Consider the following 24,768-nt stretch of genomic DNA (forward strand, 5'->3'; position numbering starts at 1 on the left):
AATAATAATAATAATAATAATAATAATAATAATAATAATAATAATAATAATAATAATAATAATAATAATAATAATAATGATAATAATAAGAAGAAGAAGAAGAAGAAGAAGAAGAAGAAGAAGAAGAAGAAGAAGAAGAAGAAGAAGAAGAAGAAGAAGAAGAAGAAGAAGAAGAATCTTGCATGGGCTATACAATATATTCTTAAAATATATAACTTTTATTGTATGAATGTGGACCTATAGTGTTAATAATTTCAGACTGCAATCAAATCCTCTCTGTTTTTACTCTCCGAGGAACCATGAAAAGTACGAATGCATAAAATATAGATATCTGGTGCAGGATTGTCAGGCCAAGACATGAATTCACCTTAAGACCATGAATTGAAAATAAATAAATGCCAAAAACTAGTTAATTGGTGAAATCCCCCCAAAAATAAAAATAGGTTTGTGTTTTGTTGACGTTGAATTAGCCTCACTCATTCTTTGGGGGTCCCACTGATCTTCCTGCATATGTGCAAATAAACTAAAATGATTACGCCAAATTAGGATATCCTTATTTCAGGTTTCATACATTATGGGCTATAAGCATGAATAGATAAAACATATTTATTTCTATTAGCAGAGTATACAGTGTGTCACTCTTATTTGAGGTGAAATACTCAAACTGCCTCTTACACCACCTATAACAGACGGTTCCAAAACTTACAATCCAAATAGACTTATTTGGGAATGATAGGAGTAGTGCTGAGTAGATAGTGCTGTATTGTCCACAATCATGCTAGATAGAGATCAAATGAAAATCTGTTGTATTGCAACATGTTTTAAAGATGGGATTTCTGAGAAACCAAACAGAAGTAATGCACTGTTTTTAATGTTTTAGAAATGTTATTATTTCAAAATCAAGTGTGTGTCTGTTTTGTGCAGTCGCCTATACTGAAGGGAGATGAGGCTATGAGATTTCTTTATACATTTTAATTCTATTTCTCACCGTGGATTTTCAAGACTGACTGTTCCCTGTCCACATATATCCACATCTCCGGGTTTTACCTCAGTCTGCTCTCTCATCCTCTCAGCCTGCTCACTGTTCAGGCCACAGAGCCAGGCCAAAAAATAAAAACACCCACAATAAAGCCGGAAACATGAGAACAGAGCTACAAAATAAATGCGTAAGACGTGAAGCCTGGGAATGAAACAACATTTGCATATTTTAAAAACAGGCCTTTCCAAGATTTATTCTGGTTTGTTGTTGTTTAAAGTTTCATTTACGCCTATGCTGTGTGCATTTTATTAAATTCTGCAGACCTCCTCTTAATCATTGTTCATTATTCCACTTGACCTCAGTTTCTTATTTTGACATTTTTGAGCGCCGTTTCCTTTTTACTGCGGCTGGCTTGACGCTACACGGAGGCAACCCATGATCGCAGACTCAACACGCATCCTCACACCACTGACCTGAGCTTAGCCGTGTCCTGCATGTGTGTGCATGTGTGTGCGTGTGTGAGCGGGAGTGTGAGTGATCCCCCCCAGAAACCAGCAGCGGGATGGAGGATCTCAAGGAGAACCTGGGAACTTTGGATTGACGCCCGGGGATAACGCGCGGTCGGCCTGAACCTCGTCGGGCTTTCTCGTGGATTTATATATATATATTTATTATATATATTTGGATGTTGTCTGTTTCCCCGTTTCCCCCCTTTCTTCTAGACAGTGGGAATTTACACTTGGCTTACACCTGCTTTTATTATTATTTCTGGCGTGCAAAATGCCATTCGCCAAAAGGATTGTGGAGCCGCCGCTTCTGTGCAGGCACCAGATCCCCAACGATGAAGGTCTGCTTTTCGAAGACCTGTGTGCCATCAGCAACGTGGTTCTGTCCCGGACCTTGCGACAGCTGTCCGACCTGGCCCGGCACGCCTGCTCCTTATTTCAGGAGCTGGAAAACGACATCATTAAAACCAACCAGCGGGTCTGGGTCCTCCAGAACAAAATAGGCCAGATACAGCAGTCTGCCAGTGCCCTAGACCCTAAAAAGGAGGCAGTGCGTAAGTAGACCACTACAAGTGTATTTAAACCCCCTCCATAAAAAAGACACGTTCCAGGCCCTACTTATGATTTACACCTGAGCAACGTGTGTGTGTTTTTTTTCATTCATACCCGTACATGTGTGCCTTCATGCTTCGAAGGGCGCCCACCTCAAAATTATTTTCACCCAGCCAGCTGCGCGCACGCCCGCGGCCGCGCTCTCATCATCCCATACATTGAAATGTGTCACACGGTTGCGTCTCCACATTCGAACATCCAGCAACATCGAGATGCATTTTCTCTTTCGCAGCGCAGGATATGTTGACTGCTAATTTATTTGGCAGTCCAGACTCGGATGTGTGTGTCCATCGACGAGGGTTCGGGGGTGGGGGTGGGGGTGGGGGGGGGGGGGGGGGTTTAGTCGGTGTGTGTGTGTGTGTGTGTGTGTGTGTGTGTGTGTGTGTGTGTGTGTGTGTGTGTGTGTGTGACTGTGTTTGCGCGCGTGTGCTCACAGGCAGTCAGCGCGGAGCGGAGGGGCGTGTGTGTTGGCGCTGCATTGGCTCAGCATGGCAGTCTCGTTACTGCGGGTTAGCGCACACCTGAAGCATGTTCAGGCGGTATTTTCGGGAGCCGTAAAAAAGGCTGCCTCTTTCATTTAGGATGTGAAAATATGAAGTCCATGGTCGTGTATCTGTTTAAAAGGGGTGAGGTGTGTGTGTCTAGTGTGTGTGTGTGTGTGTGTGTGTTGGTGGTTTCACAGGCGACTCCCCGTGCGCCAAACCCACCCTTTCCACATGCAGCGGCACCAACACAGCATCAATAATGAATCCAGATGTCCATAGCTGGATAAACATGAACTGACCATGGCTAGATATTTAGGTCTCGCTATAAATGCAGTGTATGCGGCTGTGGACGGATCACATAAAGAAAAATTGTAAATTGTAAAGCCTGATAGTCATCAATGAGAGACTCTGACTGCAATTCAGTGAAACAGCACGTTCTGTACAGCAGCTTCATATTATTTATGTCCTCTGCAGTCTCTTCAGTGTAGGGCTTTTGATTTAGACGATACAGTCTAGTGATTTTATTCCAATTCTACTCAGTGGGATTCATCCCTGCTCTAGGTTATCATAATCTGGGACAATCAACGAGCATTTTTGGGCCTAAAGCTATAGGCTCATGAACTCTTTTAGATTTATCCCCAACCCCCAATAATAACTCTCTCTCTCTCTCTCTCTCTCTCTCTCTCTCTCTCTCTCTCTCTCTCTCTCTCTCTCACACACACACACACACACACACACACACACTAGACTCTTGAGCATGTGTCATAGAGAATGTTTTTATTACATAAAACGGTATTTCTTTATTGCTGTTTACTCTAGTTTCTTGTGGATCTGGATGAATGAGGTTCTGATGTCGACGTAGACAGTGGTCTCTTGGAATTTAATTGTGTGAGAACGATTGTTTTCATTTCGTCCAGCAGTAAGGGACGGTCATTTATCTGTATTCCTTTAAGTCATCTTTTCAGTAAACATACAAGAGTACACTCAATTATTACTATGAATTCTTGATACCTGCAAGCGACCCAGCAATCGGTCAGTCAGTTACACCTGTTGTGCTCAGAAAACCCTGAAGTATTGATTTGTTGAGTGGATTGTGCTTCTTTAAACCTGCAGCCAGTCAAGATATGCAAGATAATCACTTATCCCGTGCTTTTCCAAAGATGCAGCACCGCCACAGCTTTGTAAATCTCTAATACCAGAATGCCACATAGTGAGCTCCTGCAATCAATTAAGATTTGTGTGGACACTTTAGGCCAAAGGTTTACAACCTAAAAGTCAGGATCTTCTATTATATTTGCTTCTCTCTTGTGAAAGGCCCTTTATCCTATTAGACCTCTAAATATTACCTGAATTAAACAATCTGAGAGTCAAAAATCAACCTTCACACTGTATGATATTGGGCTGTCCCATACTAAAGTTGACACTGAAAAAGTTTGTCTTATAGCTCTGTTGACCTGCATCACACCCGACTTGGCACAATGTGACTGCTGCTACAACCCACGTCTACAAACACACCAATCCGAATAGAGCTTGATGTATAATGCCCTGGTGACCTAACCTTAAAAAAGGAATTTAAAGTTGCCCTCTACTCCTTTACTGTAACCAGTTTCTCTTTTGTGTTTTTTTCTAATGCGGTTACTGGCAAAAGTTGATGCAAGATGATACAATGACATCTCTCCGCTTGTATGCATTTCTATATCCCGATTGTTAAGCTATGATTCAACAAATAGCCTTCACACAATCTGACAATTACCCCCCCCCCCCCCAAAAAAAAAAAAAACATGTTGTACAGTTTGACACAGATTGTGAACAAGACTTCATTGGGTCTATCTTGCACAGTGTGATATACTAAACATAGTCTATACAGACATGCTACCATTGTTTCCATGTGTTGTGTTTTGTTTTTACAGTGAATCTTAGTATTTCATATTGGTTCTTATCTGTCAAGTTACAAGCACAATCATTTGGAATCATTTGCAAGTCAATATCTGGGATCTTTATTCATACTTCATCTCTATTTTGGTCAGATATTTCATTTTACACATTTTGGAGGGAAAATAAATAATGCAAAATTAATGGAAACTACTCTTTGGCTGTCTAGACTTCAACTTGGTTGCAGGGAGAGTTTGAGTCCTCTGTAGACCAATGCTCATACTTGGATGCCCACCAACGTTTTGCTATTTTTATTCAGCTTTCAAAAGGGCTATTATCTTCCCTCTTGCTCTCAAATGGCAGCAATAACCCTGAGGAGCTGCATAGCTCTGTGTGTACACAAAGACTGATAATGAATGTCAATAGCAACAGAGTTCCCTCACTTCTTTGCGGAGTGTATCAAGATTCAAGGCAGTCAATATGGAGCAAATTTGGATTGATCCAGAACGTGGCAGTGGGCCGGGTTCAGATGGTGTTGAGACAGTTTGTGTCCGTCACATTCATGGAATCCAATGTGTTGTGTTGGACATTTATCAAAACAAACAGTCTATTCTAAGTAATCTGTTAGCACCAGGGGGAGACGCTATAGTAGCTATCTATTGACACATGACATTGCCTGTTTAAAAGTAGAGTGAAACTTTTCGCATGTGTGGTGATTTGCTTTTAGAATCTGTCATGCTTCAATTTCTACAAGTTGATGCTGATTTAAGACCCAAATTGTATTGCAGAGGCACAGAGAAATGTGTATGATTCCTAAAATTTCCAAAGGTTTACTTTACCTTTAAACGGAAAAGATGTATATATTTTACGATACCTGGCAACCAGCTTCAACTCAGCTGATCTTTTTGGACCTAATATCTAAGATTAAGCATAGTATACCACAGCTTAATCAAATTAAATGAACTTCATAGCTGGATCCTCCGTATATCATTTTGTTGTTTTTATTATTGATTGATTATCATTCATTGTTTGGTTAATAGGATGTCATATGGTAGTGTGGAAACCTGGTTGTAGTTTCCCAGAGCCCAGGTTCCCATCTTCACAAACTATGGATTACAATGATGATTGATTGCCTATCAAAATGAAAATGCCACTGCACAACAAAAACTGAAGAAAATAAACCAAGGTAAAGATGCTGAGATGTTTAACTCTTAGCGTAGCAGGAACTTAGAGAAGCCAATGCCTTCCTAAGTAATGTTTCAGAAAGAAACTATACCGTCATAAATAAGTGCAATGCTTATAAGTTGTGATTCTCCTTACCTCATCTGGCAACTTAATTAGTTAACAAAGTCACCAAGAAGGCATCATTTGACATGTTTCACAAGGACGCTCACATCATATATTCAACTGAAACAAGGATAGAACTGTGCTTTTTTGATATGTTAACAATCCAAATAGGGTTGAGAATAAGTAGGCACATAGACTGAGCAAAACTGACCTTCACTTACTGTTACAATTTGGACTTCACTATACTGACAAAAAAGGGCTTATTTTAAAGAACAAAATTTGTGAATCTGTTGTACCCTGATATGAGCCACCCTTTACGGCTGTACCCACAATGCCAAAAACAAGTAGCTCATACATTGGTTAGACTTGGAGACAGTGTTAAGTGACAGAGGCAGTCTGAAAACAACCCTTGAGTTTTAGCAAACATGCTTAAAGGTTCAGTAAGCGGAATGGTCAGTTTAGCTAACTTCCTGTCACTGACTGCAGTTAGCAGTCCCTTTCCTCGTCCCCATGTCACCACATTAATGCACTGCGGTCTTCATACAGCGAGTTATCTAGCATCATCTCAGATAAGTAAGTGTGATAAAACAGGATAAGAACCATCAAAACAGACATTGGGAAGGATTTTTACCTGCTCCGCCATTATAGGCACATAACATTCACCCATCTGTCGCTCTGTGCGTGCACCGGCAGTGAGACGGGTGCCGGTTTGTAGCGTTCGCTCTTGTGATTGGATATCAGTTTCGGGATCCCCGAAAAGTTTATTTGCCGATTACATGCAGAGCGGGTGACTGAGAGATCGGCTTTATGAAATGCCCTTGCTTGTTGCAGAGCTAATGCCACGTTCACGTCATATACATACCTAAATTACAACTAGTTCGAAAACCGTTCATTTTGGCCTTTCTACTGTACATGCCATTATACATTACTGATAGCTAAGGTATCCACCATTCAACTGACAAAAATGGCTGCATTCATCCAAACCATATATACTGACAAGGGAAGGTTTTTTAATATGAAAATATTGGTCTGTAGCAAATGTATTGCACTGCTCTGGCAACACTGGTATTCTTCCCAGTATGCTGTTAAAGCAAATTTGACTTTGAATATGAATTTGAGAGAGTATGGCCTGTGGCAGCGGGATACTGCTCTGTCTCGCTAGTCTGCATAGTAACAGGAGAGCGAGGGAGACCTGCTTTAACCTTTCAGCCGAGTCAATCTCTCTCTCTCTCTCTCTCTCTCTCTCTCTGGTCATATATTTTTAGTTACTATTTTTTGTATTACAACTATAATACTGTAGTGTACAACATAGTGTTAAAACTGTTAGTCATGGATGAAATGGGAAGAGGGAAGAACAACAGAGGGAGACTGAGTGCTAACAGTACAGTGTATGAGCCAGTCCTCAGTGGTCTGGAGGTAATAGGGTTTTTTTCTGTCTCTTACTCAAACACACACCAAAACTCCTACAGTAAAAGGAACAACAGACATATTTACCAACTTGTGAGTATATTACATATTGTACTGGCCAACAGGCTTAATCTGTTGAGTGTGTGTTTCTGCCTGCAGTTCAGTGATGTGATTTCAACCACACAAGGCAGGTTAGGTTACACTCTGTCCAGGCCAATCTTGTGCCTTACCAAACACATGGCCCATACCAAGGGCATACATTTAAATGTTTTAGGAATCCAATATGTGTGTTGATTTATTTGAGCTTGTGTCTCTCTTTCAGCTACTTCCATGTTGCTATCCTTGCCTCCATCTTTCCCCCTAGTCTCCATCCATACCTCTTTCCTCACTGCCCTACTTTCCACCTCATCATCAGCACAGAGAGACTTCTGCCTCCTGACAGCATATTTAATGTTTAATGCACTTTGATTTTTGATTTTGAATGAAAGGGAGAGACATAGAGGAAGATAAGAGAAGGCCACGGTAGTATGTGGTTACGGAAATTCTGGTTATATGTATATACTGTATATGTATACTCTCTCTCTCTCTCTCTCTCTATATATATATATATATATATATATATATATATATATATATATATATATATACACATATATAATATAGGCCTATATGAAAAATGTAAAAACATGTTCCCACTATAAATATTTTCTTGGTATACTGGGCCGTCTTTTACTTGTTTCAAGCATGGGTCCTCTACCAGAGGAGGGAGCTTGAGGGTTCTGCCCAGTACTGCGCTCTTCTGGACAGAGATCCCCAATGTTGGTCCTGGAATTTGCTGGAGCCCCTGTCCCAGTTTAGGGGTTACAGACCTGAGTACTCCGATTCCCACTGGAACCACTGTAGCCTTCATTTACCTCATCTCTTCTAGCTCCTCTCTAAGCCCTTGGTATTATTCAAGCTTGTCGTGTTCCTTCTTTTTTTATCTTGCTGTGATTTGGGTTTTCTACATCTATCACAACAGCTTTCTCCTGCTGTGTATCAACCACCACAATGTCCAGTTGGTTAACCATCTCCATTTTTTCAGTCTGGATCTTGAAGTCCCACAGGATCTTACCTCTGTCATTATCAATCACCTTTGGAAGTGCCTTCCACTTTGACCTTGGGACTTCCAGCCCGTACTCGGTAGAGATGTTCCTGTACACTAATCCAGCCACTTGGTTATGTCATTCCATGCCTGCCATACATGCCTGCATGTTACACCCTGCTGCTAGACTGACTCAGAGGCATTTACACAGCCTGCACCTGGAGTCCTGTCTGGTATGGTAGACCCCAGCCTCTATTGATAATATGCTCAGTGCCTGTTCTCGTGTTGCCATAATTTGTACCTACATGCTGTCTTTCATACCAGCCTTTTCCAGCTACTGGTATAATTTGAGCCCCTTCTTCTGTCGATGGTACATGCCATGCAGGGGCATGTCCATGATGGTTCTTCCTCTTACCCTGCCACCTCATCATAGGTTTTCTTCTGCCTGAGACTTAGCAAGTCTCAGGCAGAAGAAGAGACCTGCGGCCATTTTCCTGATGTACTCCTGGATCTTTGTTGTTTCATCCTGGATAGTGGTTCGGATGCTCACTTGTCCTCGGCCAACCCCCTAATTTTTAGTCTATAGTCTCTCCTGGACTTGGGTTGAAACCCTACATGCATCTTTTTTGTCTTGATATCTATCTCTTCCTTTGGCTAGCTTATTATACCAATGGGATATCTGATGACCAAGAGTGTGTATGTGTTGATGGCTCGGATCTCCTTCTTCCCATTCAGCTAACACCTCAGGACCTGCCTTAGACAGGTTGTGGCCGCCTTCTTGCGGAATCCTCATGATTTCCATTTGCCAGTGGGATCCTATGGTATTTATAGCTGTCCTGATCATCAGCTATGGTGCCTTCTGGTAGTTCCATCCCTTATTTGTCACCATCTTTTCTTTCTTTGATACCATTATTATGGTGATACCACTCCTGGCATATAGCTTGATGTCATCCAAGTAGAGGAGGAGGCTGAGGTTCACTTCGGAACCTATATCCTAATCCACTCTAAATGATGATCTGACTAAAGGGGTTCAGCCCTATGCAGAACAGCAGCGGGGACAGAGCATCTCCTTGGTATGCCACACATAATGCTAACCTCTGTAGCTGGATAGCTCAGTGGGTAACACTATTGACTTTCTTATAGGACACCGGGGTTTGCTTTCGTTCTGAAAGACCAACAATGCTATCTGCCACAAGTATGAGCAAAATCGTAAAGAGGAGAGTCATTGTTGCTCTGGTCAACAAGGTCTGCGTCAGGTGTTAGGGAACCAGGGCAACTTGACGAACAATCGGCTACTGGAACAAGCCATTCATAGACTAGGGCAGAGAATATGGAATAATTTAAAATTATTTAGAAATGTTTTTTCTATTGTTATAATTAATGTCAAAGAAAGAGCACAGCGTAAGTACTGCTAACCATTTTTGCAATCTGTACAAATGTTTGTAGTGTGTGGGGAAAATGCTTTTTAGAATGCAATTTATTTTTTCTTTGCATTACGGAGAGTGGCCACTTGGAAAAATAGGGGCACAGCCGAGTGGCTCCCTTAATACATCCATGCCAGACACAACACCACAAAGACCCTCAATTCCTACCAATGAAGTTGCATATAACAAAATACTGTTCGAAAAGGTGTATCTTCTCGAGAACATGTCATTATTTTAGCCCTGAATTTGACCCATGTAGCCATTTTGATTTAATGGCCACAATCTAAACTGCAGTGTCATGTGAATGTACACATTTTAAAAGGCTCTTTAAGGCCTCACAATTAGCACTAAAAGGCCAAAAGTATATTTAAAAGAGACCATTCATTCATGCGGGCAGTCACCCAATCAGTGCCACCTGAAGACAGTGATCTGTGTGTGCACTGGGTGAGCGGCCTAACTGAATTGAACAAACCAGCTCATTTAATGTTAAATACGTGCATACTGCATGGGACTATCCGAGTGGAAGTGGCTCATCCTCTGCTGAGCATGAATGCGCCTTTTCAGAATAAAGACGGTAAAGGCATGTAGTGGAGAGGCTCAGGGAGGAGAGCACTTCAATCATAGATGATTTTTAAAATCATAATTTTTAATACATTTTGATCAAGAATGACAGAGACAGAATATCTCTTTCTCTCTTTGTCATTCTTTCTCCTGTATTGTATCTCTTTTTGTTGTGTTTATGATAGAGAAGGAAAGTAGAGCAAAGAAAGTAAGAGCTACACAGAGACTAGCACAACTACACACAGGCATATGGTCAGCATATGTCCACTTGTGTTACCACAAAAACATGTGGGCATGACATGTGGGTAAGGTCACGGGAGGGGGATGTGACGGCATTGCGTGCGCAGGGATTTACACACACTTTGTTGTTATTATGAGCACAGGACATCAGAGCAACCTGTTGCTTCTCTGTTTAACTTACACACAATAAGTTTACTCTATTCAAATCCTCCGAGTTTCTTTGTCATGGACAATACAAAATCGCTGCACATTTTCTGTATTCATGGCCCAATTACCTCTATGCTAATTTCGGCAAAAGAGATTCCACTGCCTCAGATACAGTAACCCACACATGCACGCACGCACGCACACACACCCACAAACAGTTGACATGCTTTCAGATCAGCCTCCCCATACCAGCAGGTAATCACTCGCATACCAACTCACATCAACATAAACACTCTTGCACATGACAATACACACACACACATACACACACAAGGGCATCACAAGTTCACAACACCTGTCAAACTCTTTCCCTCTTCTTTCTATCTCTCTTATCATTTGAAATTCTGCTTTAAGTGCTCCTGTCTCTGTTGCTGTTGCAGCCTGTAATAAAACATGCATACAGAACTTCTTGGGCTGTGCATCACAGCACTCGGCCGGCTGGATGGCTGGCAGTCCGCTTTCTGGAGATGATTCCTCGTCTATGCAAGCTGGCCTCTGGCTATTTTATGCTGGTGTAGATCTGCTTTAGCCAGTTATGCCGAAAATAAACAAAACTTTCCTTGACTATCATCAAGGAGAGAATATTGCCTCCATAAAGCAGCTGCAGATTTGTTGTAAAATACACTGACATGTAAACATAGCTAGCTCCAAGAAATGTTTTGATGTATTCATGTAAGATAGATTCATTTATTATTATTTACATGTTGATATTTAATCAGAAATACATTTACTCTTTATATATAACATTTTTTAATTCAGGTCTACCATTGAGTAATTAAAGTTATATTTTATTTAAAAACATTCATTAAGTTCCTTTATGAAGAATTATCAATTTAGCTTGCTCAGAGCAGCAGAATTATTGAGGGTAGATATGGACAAGGCATTTGAATATTTTTGGGTTGAGTTTTGGATCCTACAGAAATTGAACTACTTTTATAAAATATAAACATAGGCTAAGCTACAATATAGTTTGCACAATATGAAAGTGTTTTGTAGTAAACTTGTATAACATATATTACATATTTGCATATATTTTCTGATCATATAGGACGCCGGTGTTTATCTTGATTTCAGAGCTGGGTAAACATGCAGATATTCCCCCATCCTTCCAGTGGTTAAACCATGATTTCTGCACATGAATTGGGTCCAACAAATTACCACAACACAAACAGGACCATGATCTTATGTTTAGAGAAGGCTAAAGAGTCAGTACACACACCTGTTTCTAGTGTTTATGCTAAGCTAATGGTCTCTTGGCTGTGGCTTCTTATTTTACAGGGAGATATAAAAGTATGTTTACAAACTCAAATAATGTGTTGTAGGGCACTTGATGTACCAGGTATATGGGACCTTCAGGGGAACTGAAAATATAGCACACAATGTCAGATTTACTTTAATATGACATAATCAGGTGCTGTTTAAACTTCAGAATGAAGCTCAGTATGGTTCCTCTATATGGGTGAGTGTGAGTGTGTCTGTTTTGAATATGTCTGCCCATGCAAACATGCCTAACTGGTTTGTGTGTGTGTGTGTGTGTGTGTGTGTGTGTGTGTGTGTGTGTGTGTGTGTGTGTGTGTGTGTGTGTGTGTGTGTGTCTCAGCCCCCTGTGGCATGTTAACCTGAACTCTGCTGGACTGCTGTCATCTCTGTCTGGAGACCCCATCATCATCACCATTCCCCCCAAAACCTCTGACAGATGGCACGGGACCAAAAAAAAAAAAAGCACTTACTCAGCAATCTCTCTGGGTCAGTTTGTGTGTGTCCGTCAGTGTCGGCACACTGAGTGGACATCTCTGTTACCCAGTCATTCCAGCATGTAGCATTGTTTTTGGTGGTTTATTTCCACAAGCAACATTGAGTCACTTTTTTTATGCGTATTATTATGTAACAATAGACTTCAATGGACTCTGAAGTCACCACACCCTGAAGCATAACATGTCGTTGGTTCGTTTGTAAATGTTACTTTTATAGAGTCAATAGAGACTCATACATACATTGAGAATCTAGTGTGTGAACAAATAGGTTCTTTATAGCCTGCAAACCTTGTTCCATGTTGGCAAATGAGTTAAACAGCTTGTGATCATGACAACTCATAAGTTAGTCATTTGTACGGCAAATAGTATTTGTGTAAGTATTTGTATTTGTAAGTGTAGCTTAACGCAAACTCTTTACCCAAGTCTCGAAATCAAGAATAGTAATCATTAAAGTTGAAAAAATCAATTGATCAAATGAAAATCAATCAGCAACTACTTAAATTGAGCAATTAAGTAATATTGTATCACTGTAAGCGTAATATTTTTCAGTTTTGGACTAATGGTTAGACAAAACAAGACACTTGAAGTCCTCTCTGGGCTCTGAATTTGTGATGGGCATTTACTGACATTGTACACGTTAAAACAAGAGTTACATATTGTATGTAGCTATGGTTCTTTGAACTTTAGGTGATCATCAGTAATATTTTGGCATTAAAACAATTTAAAACATCTGAAAAGCTGTCTGTTTAGAGAGGGGGAGAAATGAAGAAATACTGGATAAACAATATTCCAGAGCTGTGAGGGGCTGAGAGTGTCAGCAACAGTGGGGGGCTAAAAACAGGCTAATCACTTCTATATTACTGGTACAGTAAAAACTGTATGTACACAGTAACAGCTTGTTGCAGGATGTAAACCAAACTCTATACAGCGGAAAGAAGCAACTGTTAATGCATGAATAACTTCAATTGAAAGCTTGCACAGCATCATTTTATGTATTTTCTTTCAGTTATCGTCAAAACCAAAACTGTCCATATAAAAGCACATCATGTTTGTATTGATTTTTTTTTCTACTAAAGCATTCCAGTTACTACTGATAGATGGACACACTTTATCTTACTAGTCATTTCTTGACTTGTTCATCTAAACAAAGATTTTATGATACAACAATTTAAACCAAGACCATTTTTAAGAACTACTTGGAACACGGTAATCTGTTTCTTTATGTCTATTTAGCTAAATTCATATATACTGCAACTTGCGCCTACAGGTCATGAGACATTGCACTTATCCATTGGCTCAGCAGGGCTGTTAAAACTGCCCTATAGCTGGAATGACCCCAACTGTCAGTTGTTGTAGCCTGGTATTAGCAGATGACCAAAATAGGATGGGAAGCCAATTATATCAATAATGTGGTGACCATGTGCTTGGGCCAAGTTCAGAGTATGGACAGCAGAGATCATGAATATGAACTTGGGTGATTTAGAGGCAAAGCGTGGACGGTTAAGATGATTTTCAAAGGAAGAGCTTCTGGATGGACTTAGTAAACTATCAGGGTAAGATGGAAACAGATGGAGTCAGGAAAAGCTTAGGAGAGGTTGTCTGCTACTTGTTTTAAAGACTGAGCTGCTCTTAAGAAGTGCCTTCAAAACAGATTGTCTTCTATAAGTACCTTATCACTCCGTAAGGAAGAGCCAACCTAATTGGAGTACTAGCTCGTAGCTATCTCTGCCTTGAAGAAGTCAACATGCTAACCATACTGTGCATGTGGCTGTGGCTGTGTGTGTGTGTGTGTGTGTGTGTGTGTGTGTGCGCGCGTGCGTGCGTGCGTGCGTGCGTGCGTGTGTGAGAGAGAGAGAGAGAGAGTGCATACTGCGGTACAACATTAAAGTATGTGAACACGCATTGTGTATTAAAACTAAATTGAAACACGCTTCTTCCCAAATTAGAGACAAATTTTTGCTCATTAAAGACACTTGCATTGGGTTGAATTTCTCAGCTGATGCAGTGTATTACGGCGAGGTAAATTAATCCAATTTCACAGCGGGCTGGTGAGAGGTGAGGACAGCCGAGCCAAGGCTGCACTAATTAGCCATATATCTGTCACTATCAATTGTATCATTGAGCCTACCAAAGCCTTTCTTTCTTCTGCATCGCACACAAACACATGAATACATGTACACACAAACGCACACATGCAGTCCTCTCAACTACAACCTCTTTTCCTTCACGAAGAGCCAGGCGCTCCCCTTTTTTAGGAACCTCAGATATCAGGATGTCCACACACAGGATGCAGTGAGAAGTGAGACTGTAAGCATCAGAGGTGTGGACTCGAGTCACATGACTTGGACTCGAGTCATGAATTTGGTGACTTGAGACTCGACTTGACAAAGTATATTTTTAAGTAGGCCTACCGCTCTGTATCTTTCATCATGTAGTGTAGCGGAGGAAACTGGTGGATGTACCGATACCGCGCTGATCTGCTTATCACTGGCTTCACTTCAGAGGTGTCGGGCAGAACTCCACTTAAGGCAAAAAACGTAAGACTATGAGCATGAGACTAGGAGAGGAGGAGTATGGTTTATCCGCTCTTTATTTTCCTTCTTTCACAGAACTAAGTACTTACTCACACACGGGTGATTCACATAAACTCAAATAAACACATTTCAACTGTGGAATGATCGACTACTGCAGCAACATGAACGCTCACACGTACCGAGAGAGAAGAGAAAAGGAAACTAAACAGACTCTCCGGCCGACTGACGTCACTGCCACTAACTGACAGCTATAATGTCATCCACACTGAACAAAACACATCTTAACACACTATAAGAAATAACAACACTGTAACCTATACCCTGTGGGGCCTTTTCTACATGTAGCCTATGTGTGCGTGTCTGTGCGTGTATGTGCTGTCGGCACAACATCCAATCAAATTAGACCAACGTTGTTTTGATCCGACAGCATTCATCCAATGAAATTGCAGGACAACCAATGAAGATGAAGTGCTGTCAAACAACGTGCCAGTTGGAAAAAATTATTCCAAAGATAGTTTTGTTCGGGCAGGCCTGCCCACACAAATGGCTGGGCCCCTGAAAACCTCCAGTCAATGGGCCCCCCTTACCCATTACTCCTATCAACAATGAGTGTGAGTGCGCTCATCCCATCACCATTTAGCACACAAAGGGTTTATAGGATGGATTAAGTTTGAAACAGTTACACTCCGCTGTGCTCAATCTGAAACATTTTGAACATTTCTGCTATATTTTTCTATATTATGAATTTGATTTTCCTTGTCCCTCCAAATTATTTAATGAAAGATTGCATGGTACCTGAGGCAAGGGAAAAGCAGACCGCCAGGACCCATCGTTGTGAGGCCATGTTGCCCTATGCTCTCTCGATGCAGAAGAGAAGGTCTAAGGAACTGCACAAACCACTTGGCTTATAAAGGCAGGCCTGCCCACACAAATGGCTGGACCCCTGAAAACCTCCTACCCATTACTCCTATCAACTATGAGTGTGAGTGCGCTCATCCCTCAATAAACACATACATATATTTGTAGAGAGACTAACTATCTTATCAACCAGGGACAGTTGGGGGAGCAAGGGTTCATCATTATTTTAAAATAGTAGCACATTTCTGACTTAGCCCAACATACCTACCAATTTATTTTGATTCCCTTACACTCAGACAATTGTTTAACAGATCAACAGATCTCTACAAACTAATCAGTTCACACAGAGACATTGTTCTTCTTTAGTATTCACTAAAGCAAACAGTTTTTTCACAATGTGCACGTTTTCTATGCTACTAGTTTCTGGTAAGATACATTTACACTGCAATATATTGACTGCACCATATATTGCACTTTTTTGTATTTCTGCACATGACATTAAATCTAAATACATTCTTAATCTTTGAACTCAAATCTGTTCATTCAATTATTTCCAACTTATTTGTGCCTTGTGTCTTTCTTTGCATTAAGAACTTTTTTAGGTCTATTTATTTTTTATTTTTTTAGAAACAATACAGAAAGCAGGATCTTGGTGGTTACGGCAATAATTAAAACAGGATGATGCTGCTCGTCAGCTTCATTGTGGTATGACCCGTCTGGTTGGTCAATTGGCCAGGTTTGTGAAAAACTGGTCAGACTTGGCTGGTCGTGTCAACCTGAAGACTTATGTCAAAGCCTTTAGAAGGTTTAGTCCCCAAAGGGAAATTCTTTTTCACAAAAATAATTTTTCACAGCAAACAGTTTTTTCACAATTTGCACGTTTTCTATGCTACTAGTTTCTGGTAAGATACATTTACACTAATTGACTGCACCATATATTGCACTTTTTTGTATTTCTGCACATGACATTAAATCATTTGAAATCTGTTGGTGGTATTGTTGAAATAAATAACACTTAAAAAACATCAACAACAAATTCTTCACACACAAATGAAAAAAGGCGGTTCTCTACATGAATAACCAAACCAACCTACCCTCAAAACTATAAAGTTGGCCTATGTTTGGTTGCAACATGTAGGCTTAGTTCATTCTCCTCTCATCACTGCAAAAGCACTGAAATCATTACAAAAAAAGTTCTTAATCTTTGAACTCAAATCTGTTCCTTCAATTATTTCCAACTTCTTTGTGCCTTGTGTCTTTCTTTGCGTTAAGATCTTTTTTAGGTCTATTTATTTTAATTTTTTTTAGAAACAATACAGAAAGCAGGACCTTGGTGGTTACGGCAATAATTAAAACAGGATGATGCTGCTCGTCAGCTTCATTGTGGTATGACCCGTCTGGTTGGTCAATTGGCCAGGTTTGTGAAAAACTGGTCAGACTTGGCTGGTCGTGTCAACCTGAAGACTTATGTCAAAGCCTTTAGAAGGTTTAGTCCCCAAAGGGAAATTCTTTTTCACAAAAATTTACATTATGTGGAGAGAGAATTTAAACCTGTTTGTAGACTCAGGAAAATTACAGAGTAACTAATGTAGAAGAACTACAAAAGGTGCCCAACCTGTTTTTTCATGGGGTCCAAATACTTTTCACAACGACACCCAGACACAAGCAAGTAGGCCTACATGTGTTTTCCGTGAGCAGGAACGAGTCAGGAAATATAATCCAGACAAAACTGTTTAATATCAAAACCCAATCTTGTCACCATTTGGCACACAAAGGGTTTATAGGATGGATTAAGTTTGAAACAGTTACACTCCGCTGTGCTCAATCTGAAACATTTTGAACATTTCTGCTATATTTTTCTATATTATGAATTTGATTTTCCTTGTCCCTCCAAATTATTTAATGAAAGATTGCATGGTACCTGAGGCAAGGGAAAAGCAGACCGACAGGACCCATCGTTGTGAGGCCATGTTGCCCTATGCTCTCTCGATGCAGAAGAGAAGGTCTAAGGAACTGCACAAACCACTTGGCTTAGTTCGGGTATAAAAACTACGAGGTGGTCAACATAAAACTAATTAAAAAATGTGTTTACTCTGTAAAGGAGTGGTTTAAAATGAAGAATATTATTGCAAAATACGAGTTAAATGTTAAAAATCACTGGTAAATAGTGCATTTAGGAAGTGCAATGTCCGTACAATTTTTTTTCCACAATTTCAATTGCACTTGTTTTAATAAATAAAGATAGATTTTAAAAGCGTACATGATGTGGGTAAATATAGTATTACTTTTTGGTTAAAAGGACTCGAAATGACTCGACGCTCAAACTGCAGGACTTGGGACTTGACTTGAGACTTGTCAGCATTGACTTGGGACTTGACTCGGGACTTGCCTGTCTTGACTGACTCGAGACTTGACTCGGGACTTGAGGGCAAAAACTTGAGACTTACTTGTGACTTGCTAAACAATGACTTGGTCTCACCTCTGGTAAGCATACTAGTGTGAGTATTCACTATGTGCAGGCTATGCATGTGTGCTGTAGCCTACTCGCTGTGTCCTGTTTGATGAGTGCGCTAATGTACCTCTGGATGACAGGCCAGAGAAGCGTTAGCTAAATGCTGCAGGCCACCACAGCTGTTACAGAGCAGAGAGGAGAAGAGAGGAGAAGAGAGGTGAGGAGTGAGGATAGAGAGGGAAATAATGAATTGTTGTAGTATAGTAACAATACCAAGAGTATTCTGAGATGCTAGCAGCTCTCCCAGGCTGTACATGCTTACAATGACAATAATAATAATAATAATTGATTGGATTTATATAGCGCTTTATTTCTCTGTGACTCAAAGCGCTTTACAGGGTTCCAGGTTCAATTCGTTCACACACAGTCATACCGGTGGTAAACTACGAGAGTAGCCACAGCTGCCCTGTGGCAGACTGACGGAAGCGTGGCTGCCATTCAAAAAAAAATTAAACACCAATGTCAACCTGGCAGTAGAAATGGAGGGAAAGCTGAGGGAATCTAATGTATTAGGCGTGAGCGAACCAATGATGTCTGTACAAACTGTGATGCAAATCCATTTCCTGAATACTGAGATATTTCAATATCTCTGAAGTGTGCTGAAGACTGCTGCCACGGCTACAAAATTAGGCAAATTATGGGAGTTGAGGAGGGCAGGGAAAAGAACGAGTTGTTTATCCAATATTGTACAGTAATAATACTCCAGATACGACATGTTTAAAATAATTACAGTATCCTGACAGATTTTGCTCCCATTCTATGATCTAGTAATTATCACCACACAGTCAAATAATTACAGTAGCAAGAAATTACAATTAACCAATTGTGTGACATACTGGAGACTCCCTAGCACCATTGTGTGTGTGTGTGTGCCCATGCAAAAAAGCCTAACTGGTGTGTGTGTGTGTGTGTGTGTGTGTGTGTGTGTGTGTGTGTGTGTGTGTGTGTGTGTGTGTGTGCGCGTGCGCACGCCTTACCCAGCAGATTACTCCACTGAGGCCAAGTCCCTACAGATGACATGTGATAGCAGATTAATAGCCTAACATATTAAAGTCACAATCCCTTTTATTTCCCCTTGTATCAGAGCTTAATCAGTTAATATCTCACAGCTGAGGACTTCACAACTCAGGAGCTCCTCTGCGTCACCCTTAGCATAATCTAAAATTAATCACAGTAAATTGGCATATGGTTCATTTATAGTTGAATGTTTCAGTTATTAATTGATGTACTATTGCTTTCCAGTTTAGGGCATTATGTGACGAGTGCGTGAAACAAACAAATCTTTACCAAAGTAGTGTCGTATCTGAAGTTTTGGGAGACATTGACTTATGGTCAAATGGTTTGCAGGTAGAGGGTGTCAGATCAGAAAAGCAGGTGTTGCCTTATTGGGTCTTTTTCCATCCAGTTGTGCTACTTTTGATTTTAATGAGCTGTTTGTAATGATTTGGGTTACTTTAAGTACCATTTGGGTTGTTTCCTCCAATTAAAATGTGTATTATATGTTACGTAACTGTGGTTTCACTTATTTACAAATACCATTGAAGAATATCACAAGTATCCAAATATGACTTTAAATTGTAATTCTAATATAATCCTTATAAAAGCTGCTACCTGTTGAAATAATTGCGTTAAATAACAGTTGTGGTTGGGGTAATTATTCAATAATAATAATCTTTTTTATTTTTTATTCACCTACACTCATAATATTATACAAATAGCCTCCTAATAAAATAGAAGATCTTAACATCAGCCAATATAACTTAATTGCTCAATCCTTCCCAAAACCACAGTACAATCAATAATGAAATAATGAATATCAATATTGGCCTTAATTGATAAGTACATTGTCTATTTACAGGCATCGTTCCATCAAAGCTTTGTGTGCGTTATTATAACAAAATATCATCCTTCCCCACTTGAACATTTTACATATTTTTTCATGAATACATGGACAGACAAAATACCGCTCAATTAACAAAGCAAGAAATGAATCTACTTTTGTGACATTTGCTCAAAAGCCTGACATAAAAAAATAGAGAACAGAACAAACAGCGATACTCATTCAAACCAATGGCCAGGCAAAGCTGACCTTTAATCCATGCGTGTCAAAGTGAAGCGGAGCCATATGGTTTGCAGTGGATCAGAAGCAGTGATCCTGAGGATGATAAGGCCCCAGCTGAACCTTTGTACAGCGCATTTACACCATCTGATGTTTATCGCTGCAGCGTGGTCACAGCCCTGATAGCACTGATCTCACACAATCACATCGCTCATTACCACATATGGTTAACGGCTTATGCATGTTAATGTCGCTTTGGCATTTTGGTGCCTGTGCCATGCACACTGCTGAGACTCTAAAAAAAATCAAGAGTCAGTATCAAAAAGACAAAAATAATGTATCCTGTACATAACTGATGCTTTGCTAATTTTTTATCAGTTTCATAAGGTATCACTCTCTTTTACTTTTAGCTGTCTCCTGTTTCACAAGGTGCAATCTCACACAAGACCAGAGGTTTACTTCTCTGTACACAGATGTATAAAATATATTATACAAGCATCTACACACATGCGCATACACACACACACTCAGACAAACGCACAGATGCAAGAATCCATGACCAACACTTGGATGTCCCAAAGAAACTGGCCTTCCTCTCATCCTCGGGATAAAAGGGGAGATAATGCATTATACATTTTCTCCCCTCATCAAATGCTCATTATAGTACAGTCAGAGCATCTGCCTAAAAACTGGTTGTTTCTAATGAGACAAAGCTTGCTCCCCGCTGAGCCATCCAAGTGTAACTCTGGGATGATTTTCTGGGTGTGTTGTTGCCTGCTCGTCCCATCTTGTACAGATGCCACTGGTTTGCTGTCACAATGACCAAACGGTTGTTGCAGTTGTTTGAGTGCATCTAACCCCTACATTTTGTTTCGGTAATTTCAGTTTACAGTAATATGTATGACAGCAGTGATCACTGTGCTCATTATGTATGACATTGAAGTTGAGTCTACAGTGTGTCAGTATTTCTATGACGTTCAATCCAGGCATAAAAGCCATTTATCCTCTCTGATTTATCACAGCGAGTCTATGGCTATTTCAGATACATATTAAGAGAAGTTGAGGTAGGCATTTAATTTAAAACTCAAGACTTGTTGAAATTAACAGTGTGCAAAATTACTGCTCAGTACTAAATACTGAGGTCCCTTTTTGAAAACATTAGATGAATTTACAGGAGCACAGTTATATTCTCGACCCAATATTCAAAGTGTTTTACATAATCATCTGATTCCTTTAATACAGATGAAGTCAAGGGGGAGCTTAACTCAGGTTGTTTCATGGATGTTAAACCTGGAGTTGTGTCTGGAGAGAGTCAGAATACTGTCACATTGAAAACTTGAGAGTGTGTCTGTCCCAACAGATGTCCTGTATGCATGCTCATTAAAATAATATACTGTCATCCACTGTCCGCCTGCACATTTCCAAGTTAAAAAAAGGAAGTGGCTTTAGAAATGCAAGCAAATACTGGTGCTTAATTTGTCCGTGCATGTGAAAATGCTCTGGAGACGGAAGTATATCTATTGGTTATGACTCTAAACTCAATCCTGCTCTCAATCCCCGAAAAGGACACACCATAACGAGATCAGTGTCATTCCTATCCGATCTAGCTGTGTACTCTAGAGTTAAGCAAGGTATTTACTGTCTTAATCTGTTCAAAGGCTTTGATACCACGACCCTGGTTACAAATCACAGAGGCTTTAAGAACATACACTCACCAACCAAATGTAGGCTAGATTGAAATGTTTTGTCATTTTCAAACGTATAGGCTCCAGCCCCTACCAACAATGACCTAAGTGACATCACCTGAGGCAATATATCAAACTCTGCAACTCCCATGGAGCCACAAACAGCGTTATACGGTTTTTCCTCTTCAAGTACTCCCCAAGACCTGTAACTCATCTAAAATCAGTGGAGTTCCCTTTTAAAGTCATAAAATAAAATAAAAAACTACGATTCAGTGACAACAAGGCAACTTCCACAGCTGGGGGAGCTTCTGTGATATAATCAAAAGCTTCAGAAGAGCTAAATATAACTTGGTATTGAAGTTGTGTTGTTACCCCTCACGGCCGCCCACTGCATTCCTCAACATTATGGATACTTTCACATGATGCACACAAACACATTTTTGCTCCGATGAAATCTACTTGAACTCTGGGGGGGGGAGATTAAATGCCAGTGAAATCCCCTGGAGGGGTTTAAAATCTGTGTTTGTATCTCCAACTCCTCCAAAGCTGTCAGAATCGTTTAGTAGATTCAGGAGGTGATTATCCATGCGGCCGTCCTCTGCCTCAGCTTCCCACACTCAAACTGCTCACTTTGCTTTCATCTGAAGTCGGAGGGGCACTGTTGTCATTTTTATGAAACCGCAAAAACCTTTTGCGAAATGTTATTTAGTGCGATTTGACATGGATGGATTCATGATGCATTTAAAAGGTGTTAGCTATTTTCAGAAATGATGTGCTTTTTGTTCAGTGCACTCAACACTGTGTTATCCACTGTCGCATGGGCTTCCCTATCTTCCTCTGTTTCTCTGGTCTTCTGGCCATCCAAATTTGCTCCAAAGCTTGTTAGCTCTGCTGCTTACAAAAGTTCACAAAAATACACCGGCAATGTATCTGTAACCAGATTAATAATAAAACAATAAACCAGACGGAGAAATGTAGTAAAAAAAAAAAAAAGTTACTGATAACAGTAGTGTGGACCGTCACTATAGAAAAGACTCACACAGTTGATCATTGGTTAATGGGCAGCTGTTTCTGGGGAGACGTTGCCACTTAACGTTTTACATGTATTTTTTCAAATATGTGAGTAACACACATTTTATTCTATTCTTCTTCATTGTATCATTGTATTGCAAACATTCACAGAGAGACAACTTGTCAAGTAGCGACTATTTGGATATCACTAAAGCCTAAAAAGGAAGAATGGCTGAAGGAAAGCTGTTGGCATTTCTTATTATGATTTACATGGTTTGCTCATAAGAGACTGTTCCAAATGTATTCAGAATTTATTGAGGTGGCTAATACATATCGATTTTTGTAAATAATTACAATGTGAAAACAACATGAAAATGTGAAAGTCATTCCTTGTGAACGTATCACCTGAATCTTCAGCTCCAAGTTTCATTGCTTAACTGTCTGGCCAGCAACTGTACTGTTGTTCTGCCCCAGCAGGCAGGTAGCTGTCTTCAAGGAAAAAGCTAAAAGAATGTGGTTGCACTGCACTGCACCTACTCAGCAAGAGACAACAGACACAGTTGGTTGCTAGCAGGGGAACATAGTGGAGGCTCTAGCAGCAGCTGGTAGAGACCAAATACCGAGCTAAAGGAGATAATGTTGCTCCTATACTTCTCGACGGGTAAATCCATGTTAAATGTTCGTCAACAAGTTCCCCATAGCAACTTAAAAGGTTGATATTGAATTCTTGTTCCTGCCGTCATCATGTGGGTGTACTGTATATACTCTGATTGGGGAGCATGACTTTCACACAAGGAGGGGCGAATGCATTTGTATCACAATAGACACCATGTTTTAAACCCTGGGTCAAAACGGAAATTGTTGCTGTCGAAAATCTAATTGTTTCATATACTGCATAGTTAAAATTCGACAGCATGTCATAGCTTTCAGCTTCAGCCATTGGAAGTTGAGGAGGCAAAGTGGAGACAATGTGATCTTCAAAGTTGTTCGGCCTCTGGTATTTAGCCGTGGTTGAAGTGTAGAAAGACGGAAAAGGGGCAAAGGACTAAAGAAGGGGTTGGGAAGGGGACTTGAAATATAAGACACAGGGAAAATTATGTCCAAAGCACATAGAAAGGAAAACTGTAACCTTTGTAGAGTGTGTGTGTGTGTGTGTGTGTGTGTGTGTGTGTGTGTGTGTGTGTGTGTGTGTGTGTGTGTGTGTGTGTGTGTGTGTGTGTGTGTGTGTGTGTGTGTGTGTGTGTGTGTGTGTGACACAGAGTATGCTATGTATGTGAGGGGGCAGTGTGTATGAGAAGAGCAATAAGGCCGGGGTTCTTCGAGGAGACTCACTCTCGCTGTCACATCGATCAGACTACAGCAAAAAACACAAGCATGCACCCAAACACCCCTGCTCTTTATGTGCTCCCATTAGAACCATAGTGGAAAACATAACATGGAAGTGACCAATGAGGCTGTTTTTAAATGAATGGATTGATTTGGATCTGACTTCAAGGAGCTGATTGACATTTTGTCAAATTAGGTTATTTGTACTTTTATGTGTGTCACTCCTATATTCTATCCTCTCCCTGTCCCCTGTCCCCTAACCACCCAGCTGTGATGCCTGAACCTAATCGCCAATTTCAGGAAACATAGGGCTGTGGGACCATCAGGCTGTGGGACCATTAGGCTATGGGAACATAGGGATGACC

At 40.4% G+C, this 24,768-nt stretch overlaps 1 protein-coding gene across 1 annotated transcript in view; it reads left to right on the forward strand.

Annotated features, from left to right (window-relative positions):
* Window positions 1-1,759: 1,759 nt before the first annotated feature.
* Window positions 1,760-24,768, forward strand: part of nhsb (Nance-Horan syndrome b (congenital cataracts and dental anomalies)) — a gene marked incomplete at both ends in the record, with an annotated part of 48,076 nt that continues 25,067 nt past the window's right edge. Inside the window, one exon of the mRNA XM_080031714.1 lies at window positions 1,760-2,039. Within this exon, the coding sequence (XP_079887840.1) occupies window positions 1,760-2,039 (280 nt within the window). The remainder of the gene's footprint in view (window positions 2,040-24,768) is intronic.

Source organism: Ammodytes marinus (assembly GCF_949987685.1).
Source record: "Ammodytes marinus genome assembly, chromosome: 1".
In the NCBI taxonomy this organism is placed as follows: domain Eukaryota; kingdom Metazoa; phylum Chordata; class Actinopteri; order Uranoscopiformes; family Ammodytidae; genus Ammodytes; species Ammodytes marinus.